Consider the following 17,751-nt stretch of genomic DNA (forward strand, 5'->3'; position numbering starts at 1 on the left):
GACCTAGCTAAACGCAAACGTGCAATTTCTCAAGTTTTTTCCCCCCACTGCGAGCAGGCGCAGGGATCGTTTTAATGCCCTTTGCCTCCTTTGTTCTTGATACGCTTTCAGCCCCAGCTGCTCACTGAGCGGCACTCCCAGGCTCAGGGGCTGCTGTCCACGGCCTCAGCCGAAGCCAGTGGCCGGGGGGGGGAACTGGACGGCGCCCCCCGCCCCCCGTCCCCCCGTCCCCGTCCCTCAGCCCCTCAGCCCCTCAGGCCGCCTGGCGCGGGGGGCCGGCGGCTGCCCCCTGCCGGGCCGGCGGAGCGCGGCGGGCTCCTCCCCGCCCAGTCCCCGCCCGCGGGTTGCCCGGGGAACGAGGGCAGGGAGCTGCCGGGCGGCCGCTGCCTCCTCCCTCCCTGCTTCCACCCTTCCCTCCATCCATCCCTCCATCCCTCCATCCCCTCCTTCTCTCTCTCCCAGGCGGAGCGGCGCCCCGACCCCGCCGCCATGCCCCGAGCCGCCCCGCTGCTCCTGCTCCTCCTGCTGGCCCTGGCGCAGCGCCGCGCCTGCCTCCCGGGGCCGGCCACCGCCGCGCCCCCCGGCGCGGACCCCTGCCTCAGCCAGCCCTGCCGAAACAACGGCACCTGCTCCCCGGGGCCGGCCCGCGGCCCCGCCGCGCCCCGCCGCCCACAGCCCCCGGCCGCCTACCGCTGCTCCTGCCCCCCGGGGGTCACCGGCGCCTCCTGCCAGGTAAGGGCTGTCCCCCCGAGCTCCCCCGGGGGTCGCGGGGAGCCCACCGAGCCCACCGAGCCGGCCGCCGCCCTTCCCGGGGGGAGAAGCGGCCCCGGAGCGCCGGGCGGCAAATCGCGGCCCCCCCGGGCATCGCCCCGCCAAGGGGGGCCCGGACCCGGCCGTGGGGGGGTCCCGGCACGGCCCGCTCCGGATTGCCGGAGGGCAAAGCGCCCGGGAGCTGAGACCCGAGACACCGCCACCGACGTCCTTCTGACTTGCTTGGTCATATCAGGGCTTCGTGTCATCGAAATTAATTCTCACCGTCGTGCGGAGACGTCTTCTTCTTTGCCTGTCAGTGAGGATGAAAAATCCCCGTTATCTTGCTCGGAAATGCCCAAGTTCATCTTCTGTATCCTCAGATGAGGAAAAGCAGGTGCAGGGACAAAGAGGTTTGGTTCCCGCATGCATGCATGGTGCCTCGGGTTACCTTGTGGCAGCAGCGTAAGAGAGGCGGTACGGGCTGCCTTCCATTTCCACGGACAATGCCTTCTGTTTTACATGGATTTGATGTAAAAGCAGATGAATTCAAGTAAAAGCAGTCAGTTTCACTATTCATTTATTTATTCACTGCTCCTTGGTTGGATAGTACCCAAACTGTGCTGCTGAACAGATGAAAGGGATAATACCTTTACTGAAGACTTAAGGTGTAGGTGAATTTGGAAGTCATTGTGAGGTAGGAGTGCTTTGCTCCGAGCTCTGTGCCGGCCTTGAAGCATCTCGGATGAGTCAGTGTAACAGGGAAAGTGAAAATATTAACGCTAATGAGATTCTGCAAAATCAGAGAGATTAAAGAGGATTAAATAGAATTCTCTCTGGCTAATTTTAGCTGTTGGTCTCTCAAGAGTTTACTACATTTCTATTGCTACAAAGAGAGGGAGAGAGCGCTGAATGTTTGCCTCTGCTTGCTGCTGTTAGACTTGGTGTCTGCGAGCCAGGACTGAAGGATTAATGACCCTTCTAAAGACTTAGTAAAATGTAACGCTTGCTGGCATCGTACCTCCTGTGAAGTGTTGTGTCTGGGGAATGGGGTTTAATTGTTTCTCTAATACAAGAGAGGCAATATTCTCACAGCAGTTACGCTTTTTATTAAGTAATAAGAGGAGGCTTTGAGTGTCATGCATTTTGTTTCTTTTTATGAAATACCGAGTAATGACCCTTGAAACAGAATCTGATAAACAAGTGAATGCCGCTTCTGGCTGTTATGTCAGCAGCTGAAGTATGGATATTAGTTAGCTGTGGAAAGTTAATATGGTTTTGAAATGCAACTTTAACTGTAGAGCAGGTGGGTGGTTTAGAATTTAAAGGGATAAAGACATTGCTTTTATCCACAGCTGAGGTTTTGCTCTTTCTATCAAAATAGGAATTAAATAAACATTGTACAAATGCGTTAATTCTTGTGTTTTGCTATTGTATTATTCAGTGAAAATAAATAAGTAAAAGGATTGTAACCCTTAGAGGATAGGAGGAAAACTATAGGCTAAATCAGGGGGACCATGGGGATATATTTAGCCAGGTGGTTTCCAACTTACTGCTGAGGTTGTTATGGAGGTTGGGCTTGGAGAAGTGACTACCAACAGGGAAATAAGAGCAGTAATTGTTTCGCTTAAACACCCAGATCATACATGTAGAAGGTAAGTTTGAGGTTATACAGGTTGTGATGAAACTGGAGTTCTCTGGAACTACACTTGCCTAAAGGTACAGAATCACTTTTGTGGTACTTTTTGTAGCAAAGGCAATATTTCTCTCCTTCTGCTCAGATGCGTTAAGGCATGGAATGAGGGAAAAATGTTCCAAATATACCTGCAAATCAACTGGGTGCAGTGAAGTTGATAATGTAGAGGGACTGATAACAAAGTTGGAGATTGCCACAGATTGTGTTGCTGAAGTTTTTACTGTACCTGGCTTTGATGCACTTGGTGGAGCTGGTGCTGGCACAGGCAAAGTGGCAAAGAATAAAACTGTCATCACATGCATGAGATGCTTTTAGAGGTCTAGAGCTTTCCTATCACCAAGTGAAGTATTTAACTTGGACTTAATCCAGTTCTATGATCTTATGTTATAGTTGTTTCAGGAACTCATTATTTATTCAACAAAAGCTATCTCAGTATATCCATTCCATGCATTATGCATGTCTATATGTATCACGTTACTTAGGGTTTGAGTGTACTTTGCTCTGCAGACTTCAAGATTGTGTTGTTATGGATTGTTTGGCTTCACACTGTGGGACGTTGCTGTACTTTAACTCCACTTCTTTTCATGGATATGAGTTTTTCCCACTTCTCTGTGCCATGTTTCTAGCTTGTATAGGGAATAAATAGAATCACTGTATCTTAAACTTTAGTCTGAGCAGAGAAATCACACACATTCTTTGTGAAATTGTAGAAAAATCATAGTGAATTTGGGTGCCTTTCTGCAGGAATTTTAAGTTGTCCTATTCTCAGCTTTATTCTGAGAAAATTTGATGAAATAAATTGAAATAAACTGAGTGACAGATGTTAAAGTTATGCTGACACACACCTATTTTTTTTTAACCTATGTTTTACTTTGAAAAGCAATCTTTAACCTTTATTTCTAACCACTAGTCTAATGACTACTCTGTTATTTCCAATGACATGGTATAACCTAATAAAATTATTTTCTTGTTCAGGAAGGTTTTATGTAAAAATTGTATTATCTGTGCCTTTTGAAATAATTTTAGAGACCTAAGGTACAGAATAACTAAATAAAAATGAAAAAAAATCGTGACAGACTTGATTGTTTGCTTAAAAAATACCAAATCTGAACACAGTTAATTTCATTCAATCGTATTATGTTTATTTGCTTCAACACTAGTGCTAATTTCATTAAAAGACTATTGTGTGAAGAAACATTGATTTATTAATGATTTTTACCTACTATCATACATGCTTGGTTTGGTTTTGATTTTTGTTTCTTCCTTTTCTTTTTTTCATTTTTCCTTTTTTTTTTTTCCCCCCCTTTTTCTCCTTTTGTTGACAGTTTTCCCCACTGTTTATTTCTTCAGTAATTTTAATGTACTTTTAGTTACTTTATAGTTTCTGTCAGCAATTAAAGCTAGGAATCAGATAGTGTCTCTGAGCTGGCACGCACAGCTTGGAACCAGCCTTCTCGCTTGGCTGCCATCTCCAGCTCCCTGCTGTATGGTCTGCAGTGGTGGCACGACCTCCGTGTACTTCTCAGGGTGATGTGGTGGCCCCTGATGTAGCTGGTTTTTGAGTTAGTATTGAAAGTAGTATTTTAGTAGCCAAAAAATCTCATTAGTCTTGAGGAGAATTTGTTGTGTTCATTCTTATGGTTATCTTCCTGCGACTACAGTGGAAAATATTATATATAATATTTTTAAATGTAATTGTGGACAGTTTAATTCAAATGGAATTTTAGAAAGGTGAAAGCTGAGTTTAAAACTGTCAGGGAAGGAACTCATAAAAACTAATGCAGATGGACTGCAGGTTATTTTTAAATTTTCTTCCCAGAGTGACTTGTTGTTGGTCATTCAGCTACATTAAAGTGAAGTGCCTTCATTTAAATATAGATTTTTTTTTTCAAAGCACCCTGGGAAAAATGTTTCTTTTCATATTTTAGTCATCTTCTAAGTTAGCAATAATGGCAGGTTGTGCTCTTTTCCCTAAATTTTACTAGAAATAAACTTCTTGCTGTTTTATTTGGATTCCAGGTACTGTGCATTTCCATTATTTCCTTGGGGAAGTTCTGTTGTGTGCTATTTTTCTTTTTCCTTGAATTTCAGCCTGATTATGTTTGCCTTCGTTCTCTCCCCCCCCCCCCCTTTTTTTTTTTTTTTTTGTGCTTTTGAATACAAGGTGAATTTATTCTTGTCTTTTGATCATAGTATTTGAATACTTGTAGACTATAATACAATAACTTCAGATTTTTACTCTGTGCCCCCTACTTCTATTTTTTAAATCTCCTGTTGGGTTTTTGTTACTTTTTCTTTGAATTCGTTCCTGTTCTCAGTATACTTCTGATAATGTGCTCTTTAATGCTGAATGTAGAAATCCAAGGCTAGCAAACTGAGAAGGATTATCATTTCTTGACTCAGTGGTCTACTTCTGAGCAAGCAGTAGGACTTTCATTGGCCAGGTTATTTCGGGTTGCAGTAGTAAAGGGACATCCTTTAATCTAACTGCTAATTCACCTTCATGTCACTATCCTGATTAATTCTTCACAAGTTCCTGTTTTCTATTAAGTGCTGACATCTGTACTGAAAGGTCTCTAAGTAATCCTTCACAATGAGTTCTCTAGCATATTAAAATGCTATTACTTCTTTGTTCTCTACTCATTATTCAAGGACATATTCTTAGATTATATGGCTACTGTGATGCAAGTATTTTGCTATGTGACCACTCTGTTCTCTCTTTTATGAAATTGCGTAGCTATTAAGAGGAAATTGTATAGTTAGCAAGTGCCCTGGTGTTTTGTTGTTTTTTTTTTGAATGTAGTTTAGCTGAGTTCTGAGGCACCATGTCATGTCCTGCTGACTAACTGTGCTAATGCTTGCAATGCTTTAAAGTTACCAACTTTAAATATTTGCATTGATGCATGAGAAGAGGCTCTGAGAGCTCAGTTTGCTCTCCTTGAAGAGGAAACTAAGTGACATCTCTGGCTACCTAATGGATGGTCATAGAGAAGATGGAACAAAACTTCTCTGACATGCAGCCAGTGAAAGGATGAGAGGTGGCAGACACACGTTACAGTAGGGGAAGTTTCCGTGAAATTTAAGAAAAACGTCGCAATGATGGTGATCAAACACTGGAACAGGTACTCAGAATGGTTGTGGGATCTTCATCCTTGGAGATGTGAAGGCCCTGAGTACCATGGCCTAGTGTCAGACTTGGCCTAAGCAGGGGTTGGACCCTACCGACCTAAATCCTTCCGTCATTCTGTTCTGTGATCCCATATAAACATGTGTGTATGTTTTTTTGTTACTCTTGTCCTGTTCCTGTCTCCCCCTTTCCTGGATATTCTACTAAATGATTTCTATATTATTATACGAATGCGTATTACTTACATCAAGTCTAGACTATACCTTGATGGACTTGTGTGCAGTGCAGACAGGAGTTTTAACACTGCAATATTAATATTAGATAAGACATCTGAAAAATCTTTAATATTAATTTCAAATCACTGTGTCTACAGCCACTTTAGTCACAAATTAGTATACTCATGTTTCTACCCACTTCATTTTAGCTATTTTAAAGTGTTTTCTGTAACTGTAGTAAAAATATATTTCCATTCAGAACCTTAAGCTTTTCAAATTAGCATTTTGCCTTGAAGCATATCATGTGAAAATTTGTAAGAGAACTGTAATTCAACAGTTCCTGAATCAGTTGATAAAGAATTGTGCTGTGATATTTTGCCATGGGATCTAAACAAATTATTCTAAATTTCTGTAGAATAGAACTGAAGTGATTTAATAATCCAAATTTTCTCAATTATATGTCGATTTCAATCTGTTGAAACAGTCACTTTAAATTGGTTCAAAATAGTTCCTTATAAATGCTAGTAAGGTCATTTAAGAACCAAGTAATATGTGCTTTGTAAAATTCCATCATATAAGTAAAGGTTTTAAGTGCTGGTTTTACTTATGTTTTTGTAAGTAAAGGTTGCAAAGAAACAGATCAGATATAGAGTAATTGAATAATAGTAGAAGATATGCCATACTAGGATGCTTCAGCTTTTTCATAGATCATATTTCATTGTATTTCAGTTTCATTTCATTGCATTTCTTATTTATTTATTTATTTATTTATTTTCCTGAGAGAACTGCTTTGCAATGCTATCTGGTTAAAAACTACAATTGCTTTACCTTCTTTTGAAATACTAAAATCGATGTTACTGTTTGTATATGTGTAGCTCTGGAAATGCTCTTTAATGGAGTAGACTCACAATGTATTAGGAGAATAACAGGAGAATGCCTTATCTTGAATACAAGATAAGAATGCAAGAGAAGAAATTGGATATGGACGGTGAAACACGTAAACAAGAATATTGTTCAAAATAGTGGACCTGTCTGATGATTCACTATTGCAGGAGGCAGTTAGCCTCTCCTGAAGGGCTCTTGTAGAATCATCTGCATATTGCCTTCCTGAGAAGAAGTATGAGTTTGAGGTTATTAATTTCAGAGGTGACATTTAGCAGAATTTCAGCTTCATCATGTCATTGGGAGACCAGAAAACTTAGAAGATGATGCAAGAAATTCCATTTTAATAGGCAGGCATGAGTCTGAGGAAAACAGTGCCCGCTTAACCCTAATAAGAGTTAAATTAAAGTCTTAATTGGCATGGCACTTTCTCTCATAGCTCACTCTGTTCTTATTAAATATCAAGGCCCTCATTTATTCCTAGTAACTTTTATGGCTGTGGTACTTTTGTGTTCCTATGAATCCCACACATTAACTGCATGGAAAAATTATTTTATTAGGTTTTATTTTCTGTCTTTCTATTTAATTGAATGTTATTGTTTTTTTTTTCCTTTTTTTTTTTTTTTTTTTTTTTTCTTTTTCCCCTGTTAAAAGTGATTTATTCCATTCTTCTCTCCCTGTCCCAATAATGAATATTGGATACTGCAGTTTCCTTTCTGAGCTGAGTGAATTGAGTTAATAACAATACTCCTGTTGGTTACTGCTCGATCTTAATGTGATCTGCTTTGTATAATGCTGAATCTCATTCTTTATTTATGCTGAAAGATAACCTGTTCTTTTGACTACTGCATTTGAGAGTAGTCTTCAATAACCACACCCTTCACCTCCCTGCTTTTTTTCTTGTGTTATTATTTTTCATTGATATTGGTGAATAGAACTCAATAACCTAGAAGTGTCTGATTGTGGAGCAAAGATCCCAAAACAAAAGTATCTATATTTAAAGAACATCCATGTCGACTGAAAGCACTGCGTTTGGTGAGGGTAGAGTTAACTTCATCAAAAATAACTTATTGGCATGTAGGTCAAAATCTGAAGGGAAAAGCAGTCCAGTATGTGCATTTGACATTGTAGAGCAGCGTTTATTAAGTCTTAAATTAGCTCTCTACTTTTTAAGCAAAAAAAAATAATTTTGTTCAACTTCTCGTTTCAATATGTTTTTGTAAATTTATACACAAGTAGTGTGAATGCTGAAATATATACTGTCTGGTCAGAAACTTGTAACTCATCAATATGAGCTGTATAAAACATAATTTTGAATTGGATCATTAGGAAAACAAATCTTAAAGAACAATACAATTGTTGCAGTTTTCCAAGAGTTTTGAACAGCGGAAATGTACATAAAGATAAAAATTAAGAAAAGAAATGTTTGCTTGATAGGAAAATTAATGATTTTTTTTCTATTGGCAAGGTATAATCTCTCTTGCAGAAGCACTCTTGCACTCAAAAGCTGATTTGTAGGCTGCAGATAAGCTGTTAGAGTTCAGCAATACATATTACTGCCCTGTGTTGTTCTTCAGCTTTGCCTTGGCTTGGTTTACAGTTACACAGGTTGTATTAAGTGTTACAATTATACTGTATTATTTTTGCATTACATTCTGCTGTAAACCTGAAAAAAAAAAAACCAAAAAACAACAAAACACAAAACACAAACATCTCTAAACCTCCTAGGGAAAGGTTTGAAGTGAAATATCATGGGTAGGAATTGGAGTATCAGGGCTTAGTGTTTGGACTTCTCACTGCCTGTCTAGGCCATACTGGGCAAAACTCTTACTTTTTTACTTAAATTTCTCCTCTATAAATTAAGATAATTTTGGATGTTCAAATGGTTCATTTGTGAATGTGTTCAAAAGCTTTAAGAAAGTACAGTGAAAAACACTTAATTTAGTGTTTTAATACACTTATTCTGAATTACATGTCGGGGCCTATCAGACTATATTCAAGTTGTAAGGGGAAAAAAAAGCCTTATTTTAAAAAAAAAATCAACCATTTATATTACTTTGTCTGGCAAAGTATTCAGGCTAGCAGTCTACTGATTAATTCAGTTCTGTAATTTTCTTTCCCTCTATCAGGGGCAATAGATCAGTGATCAGTATTTCAAAGACTTTTGTAGCAAAGGTGTCTATGAACAAGGTGTTCTTGAATAAGGTAAGAATAGGATTCAATTTGACTGTGAAAGTAGGATTGTTATACTGAGTTCAGGACACTGAATTTTAATGATTTTGGGAACTTCGTTGTACTTGATGTATTAGTTACAGCAGCAACCATGTTATCAATTTGAGAAGACGTTTTTTTGAGCATGTCAATGAATAGGAGCTGTAAAAAGGGTAACCAGATACAATTCCTTTTATTTACAACAAACTTCATTTTTCAGTCCAGGTTGCCTTTACGTGATCCTTTGTACTGTATGTAATAAAGTTGAAACTTGTCAAGAAATGCACAAGACAAGGAATCATTTCAGCTAACCACACATATTCTAAACAATGATTATCTGGGAGGAAGACCTATATGTTCTTGGTTGTATGTTAATAATAATCCTTAGTGAGCATTAGTGCTCAAAATGCAAATAATTTAAAGACGTGCAGATAATGCCAAGAGAAGAGAAGCAGTTTAAGAATGCTGTTCTCTTCTAAGCTGAGTAGTACTTAATCCCTTGAAATCAACTCCAGGTGACTTCACTTACAAGATAAAGAGGGCAGAAATAGATAGGACCCAGCCAGAAGGGCAGCAAAAGTGATTAGTAGATGTGGAAGGAGTTGAATAATCTGGGAGAAACAACTCATTCACTTTCATGTTGAGAAAATCAAGAAGATATGAATAAAAGGTATTTTTGGCCAATGCTTTAAAAAACAAACTATGGGAATTGGAAATTCTTCAGGGCATCAGCTAGTCACTGACTAACATGGCTAAAGGAAGAATATGGACAATTTTTGGTGATTTCCACACCTGGTATGTTACTCTGATCTCCCTTTCAAGTGTTTGCTAGTGGCTTTTATCATTAAGGGCAGTAGCTGTGACCTTGAATAACTATAGCAATTCCTGTATTTCTTGTTCAGCCCTGATGATTTGTGCTTAAAATTTATCGAATGTGTAAAACTTCATGCCAATTTGATTTTTATTTTTGTTACAAAGATTTTAGTTTTTGTAATGGTTATAATGTATGGTTTCATCTGCCGAAGAAATAAGGTAAATTATTAAATACTATTAATCAAAAATAACTTTATAAATGAATCTCAGTAATGCCAAACCAAAATATATGGCTTAGGTTTCATATAGACTTAGCAGTCTGTTAACAACTCGTGAGAGTCTTACTTATACATGTACTTCTTTTGTAACCTATTTTTCGGGCAGGCTTAAATGAACATTAATAAATTAAAGGGGGTAAAGCTGGCCTTGTAGATATCTCAAAATTTGTGAAATAAGTACCTCCTGCGTTGAGAGACTTAATTCCATAGTTCTGTTATTATGGAGCATCAAAATACCTTTCATGTATCTGGGTCTGAGAAACTTTCTCATTTGAATATACCTTTGAATTTCAGTAAGTTGAGTTACAAGAAGATTGTTGATACAGGTAGGATCTGTAAGACCAAATACTCGATGGTCATTTTCAAGGCTACAGCATACTGCATGATGATGCCGTATGTGACAATGAAAGGAAATGGTGTTGAGTCCTCGGGGAAATTAACATGCTTAATTGAGGGAGGGACAAATTAAAACTTAATTTACGTAACTGTAATAGGACTCTAATGTTAAAGTTTGGCCAGTTATTACCTCTTAAAAGGAGTAGAAAGGTACTGGGTTAAAGTTGTAGAAATGTCTGAGGGTGCAGGCTGGTAGAGAATATAAGAATGTGGAGCATTTTCTTTAAAGGGCTGCTTGAGGATTCATTTTGACATCTCTAAAAGGTGAAGTAAACTCACAGTCATTACATTTATTCCTTCTAAAGACCAAGAAAATTTAGAACTAATTATTTCAGTAACCATTGGAGCTTTGTTTTCTCTGTGCAAAGTGTACCAAAGAAATTCTCCAAGGTGAATGAAAGCTGGAGCAAGGTCAGCTCTGCCACTTGCTTACAAGGTGCTTTCCTCCCCAGTTAAACATCACCCCTTGCAACACCAAATTTTCACTCTTTTTGTAGACAAATGTGATAGATTAATAATTATAGTGGGTCTGCCTTTTCATGATCCCCTGATCAAAAACTGGGTAATTTATCACTTGAGGGTAAAGCCTGTGATTATTAAGTCCTGCTATTGGCAGCAAGGAGCAAACCCATGTATGGACCAAAGCTCACTATATTTAATTTAGGAATATAGAGGGTTTTCTGTTATGGTTAAATTACTCATTAATATGTTGCACCGTTGTACATTTATATGCGATAGTCCACTGAAGGACACTCTGAAATGACACCTGTGCTAGTAAATCTTATTGTGCAAATGACATACAGGAAACTTAAGAACAGTATCTCAGTTGCCTTCTGCATGATATAAATGCTTTTCACTTTGTGAAAACTACTGCAGCAGCTTCCAACTTGAGGTTTCTAGTTCTGAGGTTAGTTTTCTTTTTCAAATTGAGTTTCCAGTTCTATTTTGTATTTTCAGGTGTTCTAGGCTCCTTGCCTAGGACACGAAAGTAAACCCTGCTTGAAGGTGGGGCCTTTACTGCAAGCACCTGCTGGCTGATAGAAGTTCTTCTGCCCAGTGTCAGGAGGCTTAGGGCTCTTCTGTGATGCTGGGAAGTCTTGAAAGCTTCAAGTTATCCTGGGAGTCTTTTGGCTTTTAAACTCTTTCTGGGACTTGGAGAGCAGAGCTTCAGGGTGTTGTTTCCAGGTCTTTGAGGAGAGCACAGGCAAGGTGTCACCAGAAAGCTTCCATCAGGTTCAGGTCTGTGGTTTGGCTTCCTGAAATGAGATGCGTTGGCACAGAACACTATTCAATGAAATGGTGTTTTCTGCTGAGCACAGTGTTCAGTCAGAACTTTCTACTGAATTTAAGAAGCATGGTGCGGTGGTGTCTAGTGGGAAAAATTCTCTAATATTTCCTTGTGTGCATTTAGAAGTTGATGCTGCCATTATCTAATCTAATTTTGGAGATGATTAGAGCATCACTTGCAGATCTTCACATAGTATTTTTCTCTAATATTTTGAAGTAGTTGATGTTCTCTGTGTTTTTCAAGGGAATTACATCCACATGTGCAGCAGTGCTCCTGAACCACCAAGCTGCCCTTGTCTTTGACCTTCGCAGTGTTTGCAACAATATAAAAATAAAATAAAAAGTGTTTTCAATACTAGTTAGATGAGTAAACAGATAGAAGTGGCTATTAGAAGGCAGTTTTATAAAAGGCAATTTTACTTTAAATAATTTCTATATACATTTTCCTAGTTTCATTCTACCTTGTTAAGAATGACTTCACTTCAATGCCTGGTTCTTACAAGGCCCCTAGGGCTGAAAAAGCCTGATGGCTTCTTTTCTTGCTTGAATGCATTGCAGTGGCATTGTGGGATTTTCATTTCAGTACCAACAATTCTTTAGGTATAAGTAGAAAGGATTGTTGGTTTGAATCTTCTGTGTATGTATAAGATGTATATTCATATATCTTATTTCAGAGAATTTGACTGTTGGCCTTTTCTTCAGCACCTGCCTGTATTCCAGGTCTGGAAAAAAAAAAAAAAAAAAAGTACTAATAATACTGTATAGTGTTCCAGGTTCCTTTATCTTACTCACACTCATGGATATAAAAAGACCAAATTTCTGTATTCCTATTATATGTTATGTACCATTGTTCAAGTGGATTCAGCAATCCAAATTATTTTTAATAGTTGTCTGTATGGCTTTCTAAATTTTACTGTCTCTTAAAACAGCCTGGGTTTATAATATAGGGTCAGACAGGTATTTAGACATCTGTCATAGGATACATGGACAAGAATAGAAATAAGAGGAATAAGGTAATAATAAGTATAAGAATTAATTTTGTCATTAGTGTATGAGTCTGAATATACAAGGAGTAGATTTGTGACTAAGATGATGCCATTTATTAACATACAGCATAAGGTATGAGGTAAGTGTTTATTCATTCAGTAGGCCATTTGGATATTCTCGTATTACTTCCCTTTAGGATTAGGTACAGGTAGAATTAGTTGAGTCTACAGATTGTCAGTGTAAGCGTAAAGAAATGTTTTTCAAGACAAAGTTAAATGCAAAACATATAATCATTTAAATAGTTACTCTTAGCTTTTAGTTAAGAGAGGGGAAAAAAGTCATTTTTCATTGCTGATGATTCTTCAACAGTAATAATAGTTAATTCTTGCTCTCTTTCTCCCCCCTCTCCCCCCAGCAAATATGATTTCCATTTTTATAGGGAATGCCAGAGAACTAACTAGAATGATCCAGTTAGTTTTCATTAACTCTTATTATATGCATCATGTACGTTTCATAGGTAAAATGATATTGTTCAGCAATAGTAATTACAACAATGGCTTAAAACAGTTAGAAGTATTTTACTGCATTGCAGATCTGAAGAATTAAGTAAAATTTGCTACACACTTGACAAATTTATAGAATTTCCATAAGTTTGCATAACTTAACCATGCTCAATTTTAAGCAATGCAGTTATTTATTTTCACTTCAACAGACAGCATCAAGATCTTATTTCCACTTTGGCCAATAACCATGCAGAAGTTGCATACTAAGGGCACAGTGCACAGTCATCTACATCAATCTGGAAGTGGGAGTGCATTGCTTCTGCTCTTATTCCAGATGTAATGAGATGATTCTTCAGGAAAAGTTTCTCTGAAATACAGTTTTGTATTTTTATTCCAGGGTACATTCTGTACTATTCTTCTCTGCAAATCTCTTGAGGGGTTCAACAGCTCTTCCTAATTTATTTTCATCTACGTATTTACTTAGTATGCATTCAACTCCTGTGTCCAGTATTTTTAGAAAAACACTGAAGAGAACTGGCTCTAAAGTGGAGCCCTGGTGAACTTCACTAGTAGCTGGCTGCCAGCTTGATGTAACCCCACTTACTATCACCCTTTGAGTACAGTTTTTCAGCCAGTTGTTTGCCCATCATATTACGTACTTCCTGGACTCCTTCCTGATCTGTTAACGTTTGCTTTTTAATCCAAAGGTTTGGAAACTTCATTTTGTAAAGCTTGACTTTTAGTCTGGTCTTAGGAAGTTTCTCAAAAGATTCTTCACCACCAGAAGTTTTTTTTTTTTTTTTTTTTTTTTTTTTTTTTTTTTTATATCTATAGTGTTGAGAAAAAATGTATTCATGCTTCATTCTGCACACTTCCAAATATTATGAAGAAAAGGAGATCTTCAGACCACAAAGTGGTCTATGTAATTTTAATTTCAAAGAGTACAAACTTTCTGGTACAGTCTCAAAATCTGGTGACCCTTCACAGGTAAAGGAGGTGCACTGCAGATCTGGTAATTACTGTGGCTTCTTTCTTCAGTCTGACACTAATTTACTTTCATTATAGCCCATTTCACATTTTCCTATAAGTTTTTTAGTATGTGATCAAACAACCTACTGGATTTTGGTCCTGTATTTAGTTATGGCAAGGTCTTAATTTGATCCTTCTTTTATTTTTACTTTTCCTACTTTGCCTTGTCACAGGATGCTATTCTAGTAAATTGTTCATCTAATTTATTTTAATTTCTGGGGATTTGTTCTGTGTCACTGGAAGTGTTCCCCCGTGTAGACTAAACTTCTGAAATGCTCAGTAAACTCTTCCCATTATAATGAAACATTTCCCCTCTATAGTAAGTAGCAAGTGCACTAAATGCACGTTTAATTTTTAATGATATTGCAGGTTTTATTTGTGCACCTGTAACAATGCTAAGGGCCTGCCTTCTTCTACAGGTTAATTTGGTTGACCTTCTCACTTGTATGTGTTTTTGGGGAAAGGAAGTGTATATAAGTGCACGGCTGAAACAAGTGGAACAGCTACAGCAAAAATCTTTCTTCTGCTCATAGACTACTTTCCATTGCCTTTGTTATTGGGGAAATAGAATACTCCACATGGAAGAAAGTCCCACGGTACTGATGAGGGTCATGTGGAGTCACCTACATTTGTCTATGTAGAGCTGAGCTTTATTTAGAAGGGCTAATGCTGATCAGGAGCTAACAAAGCTCCTGACTCCCTGCCAACTCTATGCACAATTACTCTGGTCCCTGGAGTGTGGTGCTGAAGCACTGCAGCTGACTGGTAATGCAGCATCCTGCCAGAATTAACCCTGCTGAGCCAGCTCCAGTGTTTTCCCCTTCCATGGTCTGGTTCATTTCCACACTGAAAAATCTGCTAGCAAGCAAAAATTGAATGGAGCCATAAAATTGTCCACACGAAATTCCTCCTGTAATGTACGAATATGGTCTAGTTCTAATGCTATGTCCTAGGAGATTTCATAGTGTGCTCCTTACTAATTACGGTAACCTACAGATGCAGAAATATTTTTCTGTTCATTGCTCCTTGGCTGCCAGGTCGACTCATGATAGAGTTTGATTCACCTCCAGCTTTCTCCCAGCTGATTGCCTACTAATTGCAAAAGTCAATATTTTAATGTCAGCAAATCACTTTTTTTTTTTTTTTTTTTTTTTTTGGACTTGGTTAAAGTCAAGAAGTCTTCCTTGTGAGTTGGCTTTTGCAAATAAGTTTTGGAAGTAAACTCATCGTTTCTGAGGAATCCATATTTGTCTGTTTCTTCTCCCCTCCCTGGATTATACCACCAATGACTTCTGTAAGTGCCGCACAGAACGAGCCTTCTCTGGGAGAACCACCTTACAGTTCACGTGCTTATCACCTGGAAAGAAGCCAGTCTTGGAGTGCAACTGCTTGAACAGGTTTTCTGTTTGTAGATTAGAGGCAGAGTGTTCATGGAAAAGGTAGATTTTGCTCAATTCATTGTTCAGTTTATCTTGACCCATAATTAAACTCTGTTTCTTAGGAATTCAAAATCTTATTCCTATAAGATATATATTCCTATATATAAGATCTTATATACCTTATAGGAATATAAGATATATATAAACGTCCTATTTTGTTCATCAACTTTTCCTTTTGTCTGTATATGTAATTCTGAAAAACAATTTTTTCTTTTGCTGTTAGGAATAGATGCACATGGTAATAGAAAGTGTCAAAAACAATTGGATTCCTCTAAAGAAAGATTAAAACATTAAAAAAATGGACATTGTGTATTCTTGTTATACACCAATGGTCTTTGGACAAATTGTTGGTACTGGCTTAACTGAATAAAAAAGTCAGTTAAGAATTCAGCCATTATTATTATTTTTATTTTTAGGAATGAAATAAACTTCTCCCACAGAATAAATTACATCTGAGAAAGTTATTTTAAAAGTTCTGATTATATTGCCATCTGTATGCTAACTGTCCTTGTAGTCTTAAAATATAATTGAAAATATTAATTTCATTTTGGTAGTCCTCAAGTATAAATGTGTTGCCTTTCAATAGGTGAATGTTAAACCCTTTGAGCAAATGAATGTTGAAAACTAAGTTTTACGTGCCTTCTTTATTTCAGAAGACAGACTGCATGATTTTATATTGCATGAGCTTAGTTGAGAATCATTGTTTTATATCACTAGATTTCCTTGGCTTCTTAATGAATGGAAAGTAATCAGCATCTCTGGGTCTTAATTGTTGAAATTGTCCGAGTATTACCCAAAGCACATGCAAAGCATTTAAACGATAGTGTAAAGTTGGTACAGCTGCGTTGCAAGTTCCTGGGGAGAAACTAAAATTGTAAAATCGAATAATAGGGAACCTGTAATAGAAAGACCTAATAATGTGGAACAATTCTTTACAAGGAGGGATTTCCACACCGTGCAAGGATTTTTGGATGTTGCATAAGATGGCTGCTAAAAACTAATTATGTACTGTGAGTCTTTTTGTAGACTCCCCTTTATTACAAAATTTACTTAGGCTGTGGTCCTTGATGAGGAGGATATGGCAGGAGGACCAATCCTACCTGAGCTCTCTGAAATAAAGCTGTTAGCAGCTTGCTTAGCAGCAGACCCTTCATTGATTCAACAGCACATTAATATCCATGCTTGAATCTGTCACCTATCAGCAAAGATGATCCGTGACAAAAATGCCACTGATAATGGTTGGAAAATGAATGCTTCCCATGAGAGATTTCTGGCAGGGGAAGTGCTCATGATACCGCAGCTTTGAGCGTGCTGGTGTCTGTCAGGCTGCCCCATCCTGCTCTCCTTGTCCTTCAGCCTGGCCAAGGCTGCTTATTGCCACGGGATGAAGTTCTCCATCCTCTCCAGGGGACAGGAGGTCAGCAGGGGTGAGGGTACCTTGTTGGTCATGACAAAGCAGCGAGCATCAAAACATTTCAGCCCAGGGCGCTCCGTCATCACTAGATGCTTTCTTGTCATATTGCAATGCTGTCTGCACCCTGTTTTTCCAGTCTCCTGAAATATCCTTACCACATTATTTGCACTTATTGTGGGGATGGGCTCAATTAGTAAAGGAAATATCATGTGACCTTTTATGTTAAAATAAAATGGAAAAGGTCTGTGAAACAAAGAAATTTGGAGCCAGAAGTTTTCTAACTTGTCTATAAGTAAGAGGAAACATTTTTATTATTATTTTTTTTTGCCAAATTTCTTTAATCTGGGATTGTAAAAACAGTAACAATAGGGCATTCTGTTATTGCTGCGTGCAAGGGGAGAAATGATTTTTATTCAGCTTACTTTTATGAAATGAAACAAATAGTTCTGGCAAATGGACACTAGAGTCTGCTTTGGGCTAGAATGCTACTTCAGCTGTCCAGCTTCATTGTTATATTGTCTGACTTCTGTGGTCCCACTAAGAGTACGAGATATTTTACTGGGTTGCACAATTTCAGATAATAGTATTAGTCTGAGAATACCATCAACCATGCCAGACTATAGTGTTCTTTACCAATAAAATGACTTTCCAAGCTTGCACATTCCTTGTGTGTGCCTAGGATTGTCCAGATGCAGCTGTGTCAGTGAATTGGTTCATTAATGTT

The 17,751-nt window shown here is 38.3% G+C and overlaps 1 protein-coding gene across 1 annotated transcript in view; it reads left to right on the top strand.

Moving 5' to 3' along the window:
* The first annotated feature begins 394 nt into the window (after window positions 1–394).
* DNER (delta/notch like EGF repeat containing) overlaps window positions 395–17,751 on the top strand; it is a 121,398-nt gene continuing 104,041 nt past the window's right edge. The window contains exon 1 of the mRNA XM_082767545.1: window positions 395–732. Coding sequence (XP_082623671.1) covers window positions 490–732 — 243 coding nt within the window. The 5' untranslated portion in view covers window positions 395–489. The remainder of the gene's footprint in view (window positions 733–17,751) is intronic.

Source organism: Aythya marila, assembly GCF_965140915.1.
Source record: "Aythya marila genome assembly, chromosome: 9".
Classification (NCBI taxonomy): Eukaryota; Metazoa; Chordata; class Aves; order Anseriformes; family Anatidae; genus Aythya; species Aythya marila.